The sequence below is a fragment of the Mesoplodon mirus genome (assembly GCF_964341445.2).
Source record: "Mesoplodon mirus genome assembly, chromosome: 4".
Classification (NCBI taxonomy): domain Eukaryota; kingdom Metazoa; phylum Chordata; class Mammalia; order Artiodactyla; family Ziphiidae; genus Mesoplodon; species Mesoplodon mirus.
In genome coordinates this window covers 83,612,757-83,628,547 of record NC_138979.1, presented here as the reverse complement: position 1 = coordinate 83,628,547, position 15,791 = coordinate 83,612,757, and the positions used below count along the sequence as shown (strand labels likewise).

Below are 15,791 nucleotides of genomic sequence, written 5' to 3'. Positions count from 1 at the left end.
AATGAAAATAACTGGTATATCAGAATCAAGGGTATATGAGAATTCCTTGTATTATTCTGGTAATGTTTCTCTAAGTTTGAAAGTACATCAAAATTTTAAATTACCCAAATAAAGGGCAAGAATATCATGTAGCAAGCTCCCTCTACCAACCTCAACGAAGACCATATACAGCTTAAAAGTTACTAGAAAACTGTAGGTAATTTTAATAAAATCACTTCAAGAATATAGTATGGTTGTAAAACCACTACAATGTGCTCTAAAATAATTTTTCTACTGAGTTAGGTAAAGTCATCTGTAAATTCTGTAACAACACATTCATATTCACAAAATCTGACTGAAAAATAAACACAACTTTCCATTTCTAACACAGCATAATTCAAAAGTTCACTCTGAATGGGACTGGGTTTTTGGTTTTATTTTGGTTTTAACGCAAAGCATAATTACATAGTTATTCATAATTTGAGGTGTGTTACTTGTTTATTTAACAAAATGCTGCTGCTCTGAAATAAACTTCATTTTCAGAGTGATAGTAATGTTAAAATAAAAAAGACCATGAAAATGCAAGCTGCATTTTAAAAAGCTTATAATAATCATTTAAATTCCGATTGTATCTGTAGGTTCACAATTCTCTACTCTTAGATTTTTAAAAAAACACTTTATATATGGTCAATCTAGATCATAATTAAGTGCATCTTAATGAAGTTTCCACTGATGTATGTAGAAATATGATTTACCAATAGCCAAATAGCATCATTTCTTTATCAAAGATAAGTGGTACTATCTAGAAATAAAGACAGTCCTTCAAGAATTGTATTTTCCTAAGTAAAAATACTTCCCAAGAGCTAAAGGCACAATTTCTATTCACATCTAGCACTGTAACCAACCATAAAATCATTACTTATTTTCAACTTAATAACTGATTGACATTTCTCAAACAAGCTGTTTTCAATCCTGATAGTTCTTTATTTTCTTTGGTAAATTGCTGTTTGCAGTAGGTGTCCATCATGAGAATAATCAAAATTAGATAAATGTGACAAAAGACTGACAAAGTGTTTCACACCCTTGAGTGATACCAAGAATGGGAGAAAAGTGTTGCAAAATACGACTACTGCAGTGCTACTATGGTCTTGCAATAAAACCAACAATGCATCAAGAGCTATCATCTCACATCCAATTTCTTCCCCTCAAGAACAATCTGAACCTCTTTGACATCCAAAGTCTCATAGGTCAGTAAAGCTTCTGCTAGATTCTTGTGCTCTTTTGCATGAGTCTTCAAGATATGTTTTGCTCGCTCATACGAATCCTGAAAAACAAAGCAGATATGTAAGAGGCAGAAACCTTAGGAGAAGCACAAACCCTCAATGAGATAAAAAGCCTTTATGCACCCTAAAAAAACTATAAAATCTATTGACTTCTAGTTATGAAAGATAAATGCATTTAAAAGCTTGGTTCCCTAAAGATAACTCTTTCATACTTTCAAATGTTACATTTTTAACCTCAAAGTCTATCATAGAGATAACTGAGGACTACTTAAACAAAAAGCTACTTAAGAAATAAAAGTATACACTGTACTCATCTGCTTTCTAAATAAGGTCTGTGAACACAGAAATCTATTTCTCTTTTCAGTATACGTGCTAAAAGGAAAGGGAGTTTGCTCCTTTTGCCTCTTGAGATTTCACCAATTTACTCAATCTAGAATGGCCAGAAAAGATATAATTTCCATTCTTTTACTTGGTAACACACTCACCTCTCAATACTGTAACACAGTATCATTAGAGGTGATCCCTGACTTCCATACATTTGATTTTTTTTTGCAACCCACCTTGAACTTTTCATTTAAATCCTTCAACTCTCTTTCCAAAGGTGAGTCTGAATTAAGTTTATCAGCTTATGAATAACGGCAGTAATAACAGTTCATTTTTGGCAGTGTCATATTCGCCTGTACAATGTTTATGCCAATATTTTACTAGCGAATTATATTTTTGTCCTTATAAAATTGGGTGGAAAATGTAAAAGTGAATTTACCAACACCAAGAAGCACAGGTCATATAAACACAATACAATTACTAGACATTTTGAGCATAACCATGTCCAAGTAAAATAATCAAATTAAAGAAAATACATAAAATATTAGAAATATATCAGCTAAAGAAGAACTGAATATTTAAATCACAATGTAAATTGTTCTGGGCTTCCCTAGTGGCACAGTGGTTAAGAATCCGCCTGCCAATGCAGGGGACACGGGTTCAATCCCTGGTCCGGGAAGATCCCACATGCCGCGAAGCAACTAAGCCCGTGTGCCACAACCACTGAAGCCCCGCACCACAGCCACTGAAGCCCGTGCCCTAGAGCCCATGCTCAGCAACAAGAGAAGCCACCGTAATGAAGAGCAGCCCCTGCTCGCTGCAACTAGAGAAAGCCCACATGTAGCAACAAAGACCCAATGCAGCCAAAAATAAAATAAATAAATTTATTTTAAAAAATATATATATACATATGTGTGTGTGTGTGTGTGTGTGTATATATATATATATATACATATATACATATATATATATGTATATATATATATATATATATATATAAATTGTTCTTAGCCTATGGCCAGAATAAAATAAAGATCCAGTCTATGATCAGGGGTTCCAGTCTATGTCAAAAATCCAGTCTATGACATATTTAATCACGGCAGCACCGGTGCACCTATTAACTTTATAAAACAGAGGAACTTTAGTTTTTTTGCAAGCACTCAAATATTTAGGCACATTTTGACTAAATAGATAAATAAACATTTAAAAAAAGATCATTACCCTCAGACGGATTCTGGTTTCCTGTTCAATAGCAGATTGAGTTTCTGGACTCAGTTTCCCTGTATCACTGTAGGTCATAACTCCAAGCTAAAATCAATGAAAAGAAAGAAATCCAACAGAAAAACCTCCAACACTAATGTATGTAACAGAGGAAGTACTATCCTATACATAAGAAAATAAATATCATGGGGGCAAGGAAAAAATACAATATAAAAATGCCCTTGAGGGCAAAAAAACTTCATTATTCTTCTGAAAGTATAATACTAAAAAGTGTGAACAAGAGAGAAAATTTTAAATCCTAAGTATCGTTCTGAGTACCTTCTTAGAAAACCTTAGCAGCTATTCTAGTCCAGAAATCCACAATTCACAGAGTACTGGAATTGCTTTATGGAGCCACAGTGATAATGTAGGAACGTGAAGTATGTGGAAAGGGCAAAGTAAGCAAGCTCAACAAGTAGGTCTTCGATGTCATATGAATAAAAAAGCTAAAGAATTTATATTATCATTTGGTTAATTCATGAAGTAATAACTCTTACTGTTTGAGCAGCTGGAATGGAAAGAGTATGTTACATTTCTCAGAAAATGACATTTAGTTTAGAGTCAGCTTTGTTAAATCCATTTGGAATGAGACAGGGGAAAATCTATCAATTTATAATGAGAATCCTCTCTCACAAAGAGACACTTGGCACATCAACATTTGATACATGAGGAAGGATTAAAATTAGCCATTACCTTTTCACTCATTCCAAATGTGGTGACGATCTGCTTTGCTATTTGGGTTGCATTATCAAAATCACTGGAAGCACCTGAAATTTTGAAATATACATAAAACTCAGGTTAAAAAAAATCTTTAAACCAACAAACACAATTTGAACCAAAGCTATTCTTTACAGCCAACCTGTTGTAATATGATCAGCTCCAAATATAAGTTCCTCTGCCACTCTTCCTCCCATACTGACGTCCATCTGAGCAAGAAGCTGAGCTCTAGTTTCGTTCCGTCGATCATTTTCAGGCAACAGGTACACCCAGACAATTGAAAAACAGAAAAAATTCAGACACAGTTTTGAAACACTTACATTAATAACCTGAATTATCATTTGTCTCTCATGACCTTACTTAATACCATGATGCTGAAAGCTCAGCGGCATTTAATAGAGATGGTCATGGTGATTGATTACCAAACCAGCTATGTATAAAATGAGGAAAGCAAAAGTGCAGTTTATAAATAGTAAGTAGTTAATGCTGCAATACAACTGTTTGTCCCTCGTTGCACAAAAATGTTTAAAACGTCTATAGGGACGTCCCTGGTGGTGCAGTGGTTAAGAATCTGCCTGCCAATGCAGGGGACACGGTTCGAGCCCTGGTCTGGGAAGATCCCACATGCCGCGGAGCAACTCAGCCTGTGCGCCACAACTACTGGGCCCGTGCTCTAGAGCCTGCAAGCCACAACCACTGAGCCCATGTATCACAACTACTGAGGCCCGCACGCCTAGAGCCTGTGCTCTGCAACAAGAGAAGCCACCGCAATGAGAAGCCCACGCACTGCAATGAAGAGCAGCCCCCTCTCGCTTCCACTAGAGAAAGCCCGCGTGCAGCAAAGAAGACCCAACGCAGCCAAAAATAAAATTTAAAACATAAATAAATAAAAATAAACGTCTATAATTAGAGAGATATGAAAATGAAACTTGTACTCAATGAGAAAAAACTTAGAAAAACTATTGAACCAGTCACTATGATACATAATTTCTTTCGAGGGGAAAAGAGCAACTACATATTTAAGAATTATATTTTGCTGTCATTCCTGAATTACATTTCATAATGTAAATATATTATCTGAAATATTAAGGATATCCTTTATTAGCAGGTAAATTTCACAAGTATGTCTGATTTCAAGACAGTTGAGGAAGTTAAAGAAGAAAGTATCAACACACCTAGGAAGTAGCTGAATTTTCTTTTGAAATGTTTCCATCAGCAATTTCCTACATAAGCTCCTGGGGAGCGCTATTTGAAAGAAAAGAAAAACTAAAGATACATGTCCAAGTGTTGGCCCTCGTGGCATGATTGTAGCTTTGTTGATAGGCATAGCATCTTTAGTGTAATATGCAATAATAGCGTGACCAGATTCATGATACGCTGTGATTGTTTTGTTTTTGTTATCAATTTCCACACTTCTACGCTCAGGCTCTAAGAATAAAAATTTACTTAAGTAAAATACTCCATTAAGAAGGTATATTTAAATGAATGAAGCTCCTTTGTCTCAAAGTCATTCTTAGAGTCATATGATTTAATATCATTAATAAATATTTTAAAAGTTTGAAAGTTTAAAAAATGAGTAGATTCCACTCTACAACACATGTAAACCATAATTTGTCAACTGAAAACCAAACTGTAAAAACTATCATCTTAATCCTTATATCAAAAGGAAAAGCTGTATTCTATTTCTAGAAAATAAACTTCTAATTTAACAGGAATATCATAACTAACCTGTTTTGAAGGCAATTCAAGATTTAAAGTAAAAATTAAATTCTGAAAAACAGTAAAATTAACTATTCTTTTATCAGCAATATCAGACAAGAGGAAAGACATGGGCACTCATGCCCCCCAAAGAGTGTAATATAATTTATAATATATTTGTTCTGTAACAGGCCAAACTGTGTTGCTCTGTTAGAGTATATATTTGCATGTTTCTATACCTTTCTTTTTTATAAACTTTCTCTCAAAATTAAGAGTTTTTTCTCGGACTTCCCCGGTGGCGCAGTGGTTAAGAATCCGCCTGCCAATGCAGGGGACACGGGTTCGAGCTCTGGTCCAAGAAGACTCCACATGCCGCGGAGCAACTAAGCCCATGCGCCACAGCTACTGAGCCTGAGTTCTAGAGCCCATAAGCCACAACTACTGAAGCCCACGCACCTAGAGCCCATGTTCCATGAGAAGCCACCACAATGAGAAGCCCATGCACCACAATGAAGAGTAGCCCCCGCTCGCCGCAACTAGAGAAAGCCCGCATGCAGCAACGAAGACCCAATGCAGCCAATAAATAAATAAATAATTTTTTAAAAAAAAACAGAGTGAATTACCACCAAACCAAAAATTATCAAGTGGCAATTTTTTAAAAAAAGAATTTTTTGTCTAACATAATGAACAGTATAAGATAGGGAAAAAATGAAAAAAAAGAAAACCTACCCATTAGGATTTTATCTTTGGAGAACTCTAGTTCCGTCATGGTTACCACTTCTTTTCCATCAACAGCTGCCTTTAAAGCAGCTTGGTTCACAAGATTCTCCAACTCTGCTCCAGAAAAGCCAACAGTACCTCGAGCTATGATTTCTGGATCAACAGCTATATGCAGACAGGACACAATATTAAAATTTCAGAAGAGCTAATAAAAAGCTCTTCATAAAGAACTCACATTGCAAAAGAAAAAAGAAGATAGCCATCATGAGCTGTAATTTTACAAAAGCTTACTTCACTAAATTCTAAGGGGAAAAAGCCAAAACTGCTAGTAAACACACCATTAAAATTGTCATTGGGACAAATCACAAAAGTTATTATATTTAAATAACTTTGTGATAAACAGAGAAAGGTAGAGTTGCCAGATAACGATTTACAAACCTTTAATTATGGCCTAACCACAAACTGAAAAAGCACATTCATAGACGTTTTGTTTTCAGAATTTCATCTTGAAATAACTTTGGACATAAAAGCCCCCCTTATTATCGGAAACATATTTGGTTTTAAGAATTGATTCAGGTATCTTTGAAAATACTGCAGCTTTAATAGCTGCTTTTATTACTCAGGTAGTTCCATAATATTTCCATGTGTTTTGTTTTATAGTCTGCTTCCCCTCTTTTGGCCCCAAAGTGACTATATCATGAGGTACTATGCTCATAATATACAGGTGCTTTTTATATGATTTTATATTTTACATTCATCTAAAGAAACATTTATACATAGATTTCATCAAGTATTATCTAAGTACTCAAAAGAAAACTTTCTTTAGAATCGGGATTCAAAATGACAGAATCTCTGGACACACGTTCATTGAGAAATGGACTTTATGGACAAACAAGAGGAGAGAAAAATAGACATTTAAAGGAATTTGTCTTTTAAGACATCCTGAGTAAGGACCACAAACAGGGTGGATTGATATATTACCATTTTATGGAGATAATGTCTGTATCGTCGAATTAAGACTTACACTGATCAAACTTTATCTTATTGAGATACCACTTCAAGATTTCTGTTCGACCTTTTACATCTGGCCTGGGAACTGTAACCTGCATGTCAAAACGACCAGGACGTATTAAGGCGCTAAAGGGAGAATACAAAAAGAAAATATAAATTAATAAGCTGACTGTGCTGAAGGTCAAGTTAAACAGGACAGACATCCTAAAGAGAAGATGGAAAGACAGTGGCAACCAATATTTATTTTGAACATAAATATTCAGATTAGTTCCTTATAAAACGTGGCTCAAAGAACAGTTTCAATAACCAGAAGGCAGAACAAAGGTTCATATAGATAAATGTGTGCATCTAGATAGCATACAGCCCTTCAGAGACAAAGACATGCAAGTCAGCCAGTCAAGGAATAAATAATTCTACAGCAATCTATTATGAGAGCTACACATCCATCTTACTGCTATTAAGTACAAAATGTTAAACTAGAGTCTTAGGCAAGAACCAACTATTAGATCAAATGAAAGTATGAATAACTTCTATATAATAAAACCAATAAAACTTTTAAACTATAGTAAATTTTATTCTAAAAATCCTCTCTACCCCCCACCCGAAAGCTTTGTGATGTTTAAGTTGTGAGCAGATTCTTTTAGCAGCTTTACTGAGATACAATTTTCATATCATAGAATTTGAAGTCGAAAACCCAGTGTTGTTTTTTTTTAACATCATTGTTGGAGTATAATTTGCTTTACAATGTTGTGTTATTTTCTGCTGTATAACAAAGTGAATCAGTTATACATATACATATGTCCCCATATCCCCTCCCTCTTGCATCTCCCTCCCTGCCACCCTCCCTATCCCACCCCTCTAGGTGGTCACAAAGCACCGAGCTGATCTCCCTGTGCTGTGCCGCTGCTTCCCACTAGCTATCTATTTTACGTTTGGTAGTGTAACCCAGTGGTTTTTAATATATTCAGAGTTGCCCAACCATCACCACAATCTAATTTTAGAGAATTTTTACCCCCTCCCTCTCTTCTCCAGCTGAAAGCAACCCCAAATCTACTGGCAGTTATTCCCCATTTTCCCTAACCTCTGGCAACCACTAAATTCCTTTCTGTTGCTATGGATCTGCTTATTCTAGACATTTCATATAAAAGCAATCATATAATATGTGATGTTTTGTGATGGGTTTCCTTCACTTAGCACAATATTTTTAAAGTTCATCACTATTCTAGAATATATCACAAAAATTTTAATACTTACTTATCTAATGCCTCTGGGAAGTTTGTGGCTCCTATGATGATAACTCCTTCGTTGGGCTTAAAACTATTATAAAAAAAAAAGGACCTTTTCATTGAAAATTAAAACAGCACACATGTAGAAATGTTCTATGCAAAACTGTTTATCGTTAATCTTACTAACAGCAAAGAAAAGGGATTGATCTTTTTAATGCCCAAAATGATAAGGCATCTCTAATTGTTTTCTTAAAATGCCAGTGCACTTCAATAAAAGTGTTAATAATAAATCACCAGGTCATCTGTGGTTACATACCTTCATAATAGTTTTTCTAGTTAGGAAGAGATGACCTGACACAAAAAGCTTGAGTCCCCGACTAATTTTTGAAAAACATTTTCAAGTTTACCAATTCAAATTATTTGCTCCTAGACTTCCAGAATGTCTTATATGACTTTAAGAAACAATTTTTTGATCTACAGCAACACTCAAAATAGGGTTTTATATTTCTTTCGTACATCATAGTAGTACTTAAAAATGCCTTATAATTCCATAATCACATAAACATTCTCTTCTACAATTTCAAACTTGTCTTTTCAGATTAATTTTTGAAAAGGAGTGTTCTTGTAGTCTCTTGAGTTGGTGTTTTACAATTAAATCTTTTCATTAAACTTAAAAATCCTTATTGCTATAATATCCAGGAAAGGAATATTTGCACATATTCGTGAAAGAGTATATTTTATATCCTTAAACAAATGTTGCAATATATAATCGAAAAATTGAATCTCATAGTTTTCTTCCCCAGTCTTGTTTATATTTTCAAAAGTTCAGAACTCTGCATAGGTTTGCATCATTTAATTATACCAGGTTAGTATATTTTACAGATATTTATCTTAACATCATATGCTTTTCCTGAATAAGTTTATCTATTACTAATCCAAATGCACTTATCCAAATCTTTCTTCTAAGTCCCCTGGGTGCCTCAAATTTGTTATGCCCCAAACTGAAGACATTGTCCCTGATGCCTTCCTCTTTCCTGACTCTTTGTAAGCTACTCTGTCATCTGTCTTCCCCATCCTAGTAGATAACATCACTGAAATACCAAAGCAGGAAAAATCCTGGACTCCATCCCTCCCTGAAATCACCACATCCTGTTGCTCATCAAGTTCAGTATTTTCTACCTGCTTACCATTTTTCATTTCCTATTACTTTCTCACTTATAATTTTGAAATGCTCTTTTCTAGTTTTGCTCCCCTGATGTTCATCTTTACGTTGCTGCCAGAGTGACCTTTCTAAAATATATTTGTGAAGATGTAACACCTCTACTTATGTAGTGGATCCCCATCACATGAAGGAGAAAGTTCATGTTCTAGGAGGACACTTGCTTTTTTTGGTTTGGCTCTGATCCTCCAGTTTTGTCTCTCCATGCCATTCCCGGTAACTGTATTCTAGTTTTCCACGTGACTTGTTATGTTGTTTCACGCCTCGTCCTTTTGCTCAGGCTGCCTTTTCTAGAATCCCCTTCACATCCCCGCTCTACACTGTGTGTGTCTTTTAAGACACAGACCTGTCTTTGCAGCATTTCCTGAGCTACCCAGATACAGCTGACTCCTCTTTCCTGTGTGCCCTTCCTGTACTCTGTTCACATCAGTTGTAGAGCTTTTGAATGATACTTTGCTGTTCTTACTTGTTTTCATGTAGCTCTCCTGGACTACAGAGCAGAATCGGTCTTCTATTTATATTTCCAGCTTTTCTCCCAGGATAGTGCCTATGATTTGACAGATCCAGTAAATGTTTGTGGTCTTACTGATTGATTGAATGACCAAATGAATGAATATGATGTTTTCTGGAATGAGGTGTTTGTTTTGTTTTGTTTTTATAGGAAGGAGCAACAAATCCAGAAATTGGAGAAAAAGAAAATGATACTGATATTGAACGTGCTCCATAGGAGCAAACAGATCATAACAATTTGACTTTTTTTTTTTTTTTTTTTTGCCGTACGCAGGCCTCTCACTGTTATGGCCTCTCCCGTTGCGGAGCACAGGCTCCGGATGCGCAGGCTCAGCGGCCATGGCTCACGGGCCCAGCCGCTCCGCGGCATGTGGGATCTTTCCGGACCGGGGCACGAACCCGTGTCCCCTGCATCAGCAGGCAGACCCTCAACCACTGCACCACCAGTGAAGCCCTTTTTTTTTTTTTCATTTCTTTTTAAGTATGTTTCTTTTGCTCCGTTTCTTCAGAAGTATCCCAACTACTACCAACTTTTTCTTCCTGAAAATGCCTCAACCCTCTGAAATTCTTTTCTGCTACGTTATTTTATTTAAATATTTGTGGATAGAGATAGACATATATGTATTTAAAATTCATAGTAGTAAATGTTCTCATTAATGTATCTGTGGCTGCATTTTACAGATATGATGTCAGCATTAGGATTAGGAGAAGAGGAAGGTATAGAATCACCTTGGGATTCTGAGGTACTGTCTTCTATTATTATTATTATTTTTTATTTTAAAATATAAGCACTGAATGATGTTAAAACATAAAGGGGGGGTGCTTTGACTTTACTTTCTCACCTTTGCATTTGCCCTTCAAAATTTTTTCCTTACATTTTTAACCTGTAATTAATTAAATAATTGTGTGCTAAGTATAATAACTACCACATAGTGCACTTTTGTTAATTTGCAAGATTCACCTAATGAAACCAGTGTAGCACAGAGCAAAAACCAAGGCTTAGAAGTCATAAGGAATCAGTTTGGGTTCTGAAGTTAAATTTATCTAAAAACTGAAGCATTATTCCAGGTCAGCCTATGGCCAAATGTATGTTTCTTTTTTCTTTTCTTTTTTTAAAAAATTTTTGTTGGAGTCTAGTTGATTTACAATGTTGTGTTACTTTCAGATATACAGCAAAGTGAATCAGTTATACATATATCCACTCTTTTTTCGATTCCTTCCCCATATAGGCCATTACAGAGTATTCAGTAGAGTTCTCTGTGCTATACAGGAGGTCCTTATTATTGATCTATTTTATATATAGTAGGGTGTATCTGTCAGTCCCAGTCTCCCAAGCAAATGTATGTTTCTTTGGTACATATGGATGTGTAAAACTCCTAGTGAGGTTCAGAGAGAAACAGGTTGAAATGTAGTTTTTTACCACTTAGACCTGAAAAAGATAGTGCCTGAGACTTGAAAGTATTAGTACATTTGGATTTTCAAATAGATCTGCAAGGAACGTTTCAAGAGAAGCAAAAGAATGGGGAATAATAAGTATGTGGCGTTATAATAACAACAGTTTGGTTTAGCGATGTTTTAATAAGTACACACCATTTTGGATAAACTAGTGTGCGTTGAGTACCTTTATGGCAGCCATACTTGAAGTAACGTAAATATAAAGTAATGATGACCTGTTGTAAGGTGACAGCTATGGAAAGAGATAAGAAGGGCCTGATCTGTTAGACCTAGGCAGCTGCTGCAGTGATACAGCACTGTGTTTAAAGTCAAAAGACATGGTAGCATCCTGGTTCTGTCACGAGCTGTGGGATCTCGGAAAAACTTGTCTACCCTGGTTGAGCGTCAGTGACGTCCTTCGTAAAAATGGTACTGGTACCCACTTGTCAGGTAGGTGTAGGGAACAGATGTGGTAAGAGCTGTGAACACACCTTGTAAACTGTAAAGGGTGCTATAGAAATGTAAGACAAAAATGATCACAGTGCATGGACATATATACACTACCAAACGTAAGGTAGATAGATAGTGGGAAGCAGCCGCAGAGCACAGGGAGATCAGCTCGGTGCTTTGTGACTGCCTGGAGGGGTGGGATGGGGAGGGTGGGAGGGAGGGAGCTGCATGAGGGAAGGGATGTGGGAACAGATGTATATGTATGACTGATTCACTTTGTTATAAAGCAGAAACTAATAAAAAATGGTCACAGTGGCAATTAGTGACTCACTAAATGCTGGGGCACTTTTTTAAAACCTGAAGGACAATAAAATGACAGTAGTGTTAAGAATAGGAAAATTAGAACGGGCATGTGGATTTCTAGCTTGGGGTATGTTAAGTTTCTATATAGACTGTTATCGGAGATCTCCTATAGGTATCAAGTGCTTTGGTACTTGAAGTCCACTCAACATTTTAAATGTTTTGTTCTTAAATAAATTCCTGTTATTGAATACCAACTATATGCTGGGCAGTTAGACACTGACTGTACCAATTGAGGGGTAAGGCTGTAGTGGTGGGAACATAAAACCCAACAGGAATCCTTTATAAGTCACTGTTAAGTCCTTCATGTAAAGAAAATGGAGAGAGCTTCCCTGGTGGCGCAGTGGTTGAGAGTCCACCTGCCGATGCAGGGGATACAGGTTCGTTCCCCGGTCCGGGAAGATCCCACGTACCGCAGACCGGCTGGGCTCGTGAGCCATGGCCGCTAAGCCTGCGCGTCCAGAGCCTGTGCTCCTCAACGGGAGAGGCCACAACAGTGAGAGACAAAGAAAATGGAGAATGTTACGTTAGACAACATTGAGAGAGTTTGTAGTTAGGATGGGGATGGGAGTGGGAGTGGAATTTAGGTAGTCAGAAAAGATCTGCATGTGAGAAAAGCTACCAAGGGGAGGATGGGAAAGAGCCAGTCATGTCAGGGTCCAGGAGAGGGACATTCTGGACAAAGAGAGCAGCGGATCCCATCATTACACTCTCGCATCTTGGAAGGACCAGGAAACAGGAAGTGGGGTAACTGTCCTTACAATCACTTTTATCATTGTTGTTGTATGTAGAAAATAAAATGTGCATAAGAAAAGCTTGGCACATTTAGATGCTTAATAAATAAAAGTTCTTATTCTTCCCTTATTAAAGCTTGCTGTACTTTTTTGAAGAGTTGCATAACTATATTTAAATTTTCTCCTATTATTTAAACATAACAGTTTTTATTACTACTTCGCTATTTTATTCAACTATTTTTCCTATCAATAAAAATTTTATCAAATTACAGATTCTTATAAGCCCTTGTTTACCTAAATGAAGCATCTTCTACAGTGTTCTGTTTATGCTCAACATGAAATACTTCATGGTTTCTTTTCATGCCAAGTATATTATTTTAATACTAAAAATTTCTGTCTTTAGAAATATTTTAAATTTATAGCAAGGGTACTTATTAAAGCAGTTATTTAAACACATATTTTTTAAAAATACTCTCTTCTTTTGACAATGAATGTAAAGTAGAGTTAGGTGTTTTGAAGTTAATTCTTTGCTGAAATGTGCCTGTAAGTCAGGCACATTTTTTGTCTGTGAAAATAATTCCTCTGGCTTTCCATGCTCAGTTTACAGAGTCAGTAGCCAAATGAGGATAAAAGATAGACTTGATCTAGAGAGTGTATATGAAGTTTTCTATTTCAGTGTTTGGGTTTTCAATGCATGCTTCTCTTATTTTTAAATCTAATTGCTTGTAAAGTAGGAAATTTTTAAAAAGTAGGGTATTTCCAGCTATTAGAAGGGGATTAGGAAAGCTTTATGCAACTCATTATTAATATCAATTTTAACAGAGTATCTCTGAGAGACTTCCAGAGAAGTATGTTGATCATTTATCTGGAGCTGCAGGTCAAAGAGGAAAAAATATATTAAATGGACAAGTAGAAGGTAAGAACTATATTTTTATGAAAAAGTCATTTGACAGCATGTTGATTTAAAATGGGAATTCTGATATATTCTAATAGCCAAAGAAAATCACCTGTCGGTTAAGAGGAAGTATCATTCCTCACACTGATTTCAAGTTGAACTGAGCCTGTCTCATTCTGGAAAAGAAGTGCTGTATCAGAAGAACTAAGCAGCTACATCTTTTTTTCTTGTCAAAAATCCATCAGCAGTTTTTAGGCAGTTTTTATTTGGCCAAAAAGCAGTGCTTGAATACCTAACTGTGTGGTGTGTTCTATTTAAGCTCTGAGTGTCCAGATGTTCTTTTGTAGACAACATGCCATGATATAATCATCTATCTCCATGTCTGTTACCAAGTTACACTGTGAACTGTGCCACCCTTTTGAGGTGGTCCTCAAAGACACAGTTTGCTTGTTGTTTAACCAAGTGTCCTAAAGCATGTACCTGAAGTTATATCATTTTTTATTCTAAAAAGCTACGCAGCTTATATTCTGAAAACTATTAAAAAAACATAACACTGTTGATGCAAAAAAAAAAAAAGGAAAATCACCTGTCAAATGCATAGTGAGGAAAAAGATGAGAAAAGGAGGGAAGCTGTGTATCTTATCTGGTGTCAGCCACAGATTAAATTGAGAGTCCCCTTTAAGGAGCTAAATTATTAGTTCCGTTTCAAGGTACTCTACAACCTAAGGAAAGTCGGGAAATGAGGAAGAGGAAAGAAGGACTAAAGAATGAGAGAGGCAGAGGTTACAGGGAGTAAATGAAGGAAAAGGAAGCAGGGGTCTGTGGAGGACGGGGGCAAAGTAAAATAGGTCTTTAGAAAAGGGAAGAGAAGAGTATTTGAAACGTGAGACAAATTTGAAGTGAGCTTCCAGCACCGAAACTTGTCAGAGACGAACAGCAAAGCTTTCCCACTCTTACTGTGGGAATGTAGAAGCAGACTGATAGGCCAGAGTTTCTCAAATTTTAATTAGTCCCCTGGGGACCTTGTGAAAAGTGCACATGCTGAGCAGCAGGTCTGGGATTGTGCATTTCTGACAAGCTCTCAGAGTAGCAAGGGTGTAGGCTTGCATTGAGAGAAATCTGGAAGAGGAGCCACTGGATAGTTCAAGACAGAACAGGATCAAGGAAGAGTATTATTTTGTTTTTCTTTCTGAGTGTGTTTATAGCCAGAGGGTAGCAAAGCGTTGAAGTAGAACTTATAGATGTAAGGTGCCACTGCTAAGCAAAGAGGAAAAAAGAAGTGGTGGGGATGATCCATAAAAAGAATGTCAAAGGGAGAGAATTAAGACCACAGATCCAGAGACTACCTTTGAAGAGGAAAGAATATAGTGAAAGGAAAGAGGGGGGAAAGAAGGGTGTTAGGGAGGTGATTGTGGAGGTGATGAGGAAACTTGAGAGAACTCTCGTTAGATGACTTCAGTGTATTTACACTGAAACAAGGTTAGGTCATTGCTGCTCCAGAGAATACTGGAAGCAGGAGTGGGTGCTAGAATTGAGGTAAACCCCAGCTCCTCCTTCTAACTATCAGGCATCAAAGATATATGTTGTGTTGGTATGTGTTATTCAAATGAGATTAATTTGAATATGGAAGCATTGGCTGTTTTTTGTTTTTTTAAGATAGGTTTGTGGTTTTTTTTTTTTGGCTGCTTGGCTTGGCATGTGGGATCTTAATTTCCCCGACCAGGGATTGAACCCGTGCCTCCTGCAGTAGAAGCATGGGGTCTTCACCACTGGACCGCCAGGGGAGTCCCTAAGATAGCTAATTTTTTGATGATAATTGTTTCACAAAAATCCTTTTAAACATTAGCATGATATACTGAACCAAACTAATTTTGGAAACAAAAGAAATTAATAGGGTTCATTCCCTAAATGCTAGAATTGTTATTTTCAGTAAATACTACACTGATTTTGAAATATGAAAGATTTTTAATA

The 15,791-nt window shown here is 36.3% G+C and overlaps 1 protein-coding gene, 1 long non-coding RNA gene and 1 pseudogene across 4 annotated transcripts in view; 1 reads left to right on the top strand and 2 right to left on the bottom strand.

Annotated features, from left to right (window-relative positions):
- Positions 1-15,791, bottom strand: part of LOC309803326 (ankyrin repeat domain-containing protein 26-like) — a 361,186-nt pseudogene that overhangs the window by 158,367 nt on the left and 187,028 nt on the right. The gene's annotated exons all lie outside the window — the stretch shown is intronic.
- Positions 1-15,791, top strand: part of LOC309803322 (ankyrin repeat domain-containing protein 26-like) — a 138,971-nt gene that overhangs the window by 67,335 nt on the left and 55,845 nt on the right. The window contains exons 22-23 of the mRNA XM_082619393.1: positions 10,629-10,690; positions 13,748-13,841. Of these exons, the coding sequence (XP_082475519.1) occupies positions 10,629-10,690; positions 13,748-13,841 (156 nt within the window). The remainder of the gene's footprint in view (positions 1-10,628; positions 10,691-13,747; positions 13,842-15,791) is intronic.
- On the bottom strand, positions 1,131-8,795 carry LOC309803327. 2 transcript variants are annotated; one of them, XR_014293925.1, is made up of 5 exons: positions 8,247-8,795; positions 7,006-7,118; positions 3,706-6,146; positions 2,808-3,613; positions 1,131-1,303 (listed from the first exon to the last, which is right to left on the bottom strand). It is a non-coding gene; the product is annotated as an uncharacterized lncRNA (long non-coding RNA). The 2 variants fall into 2 exon arrangements; XR_014293924.1 differs by having other exon boundaries at positions 2,808-6,146.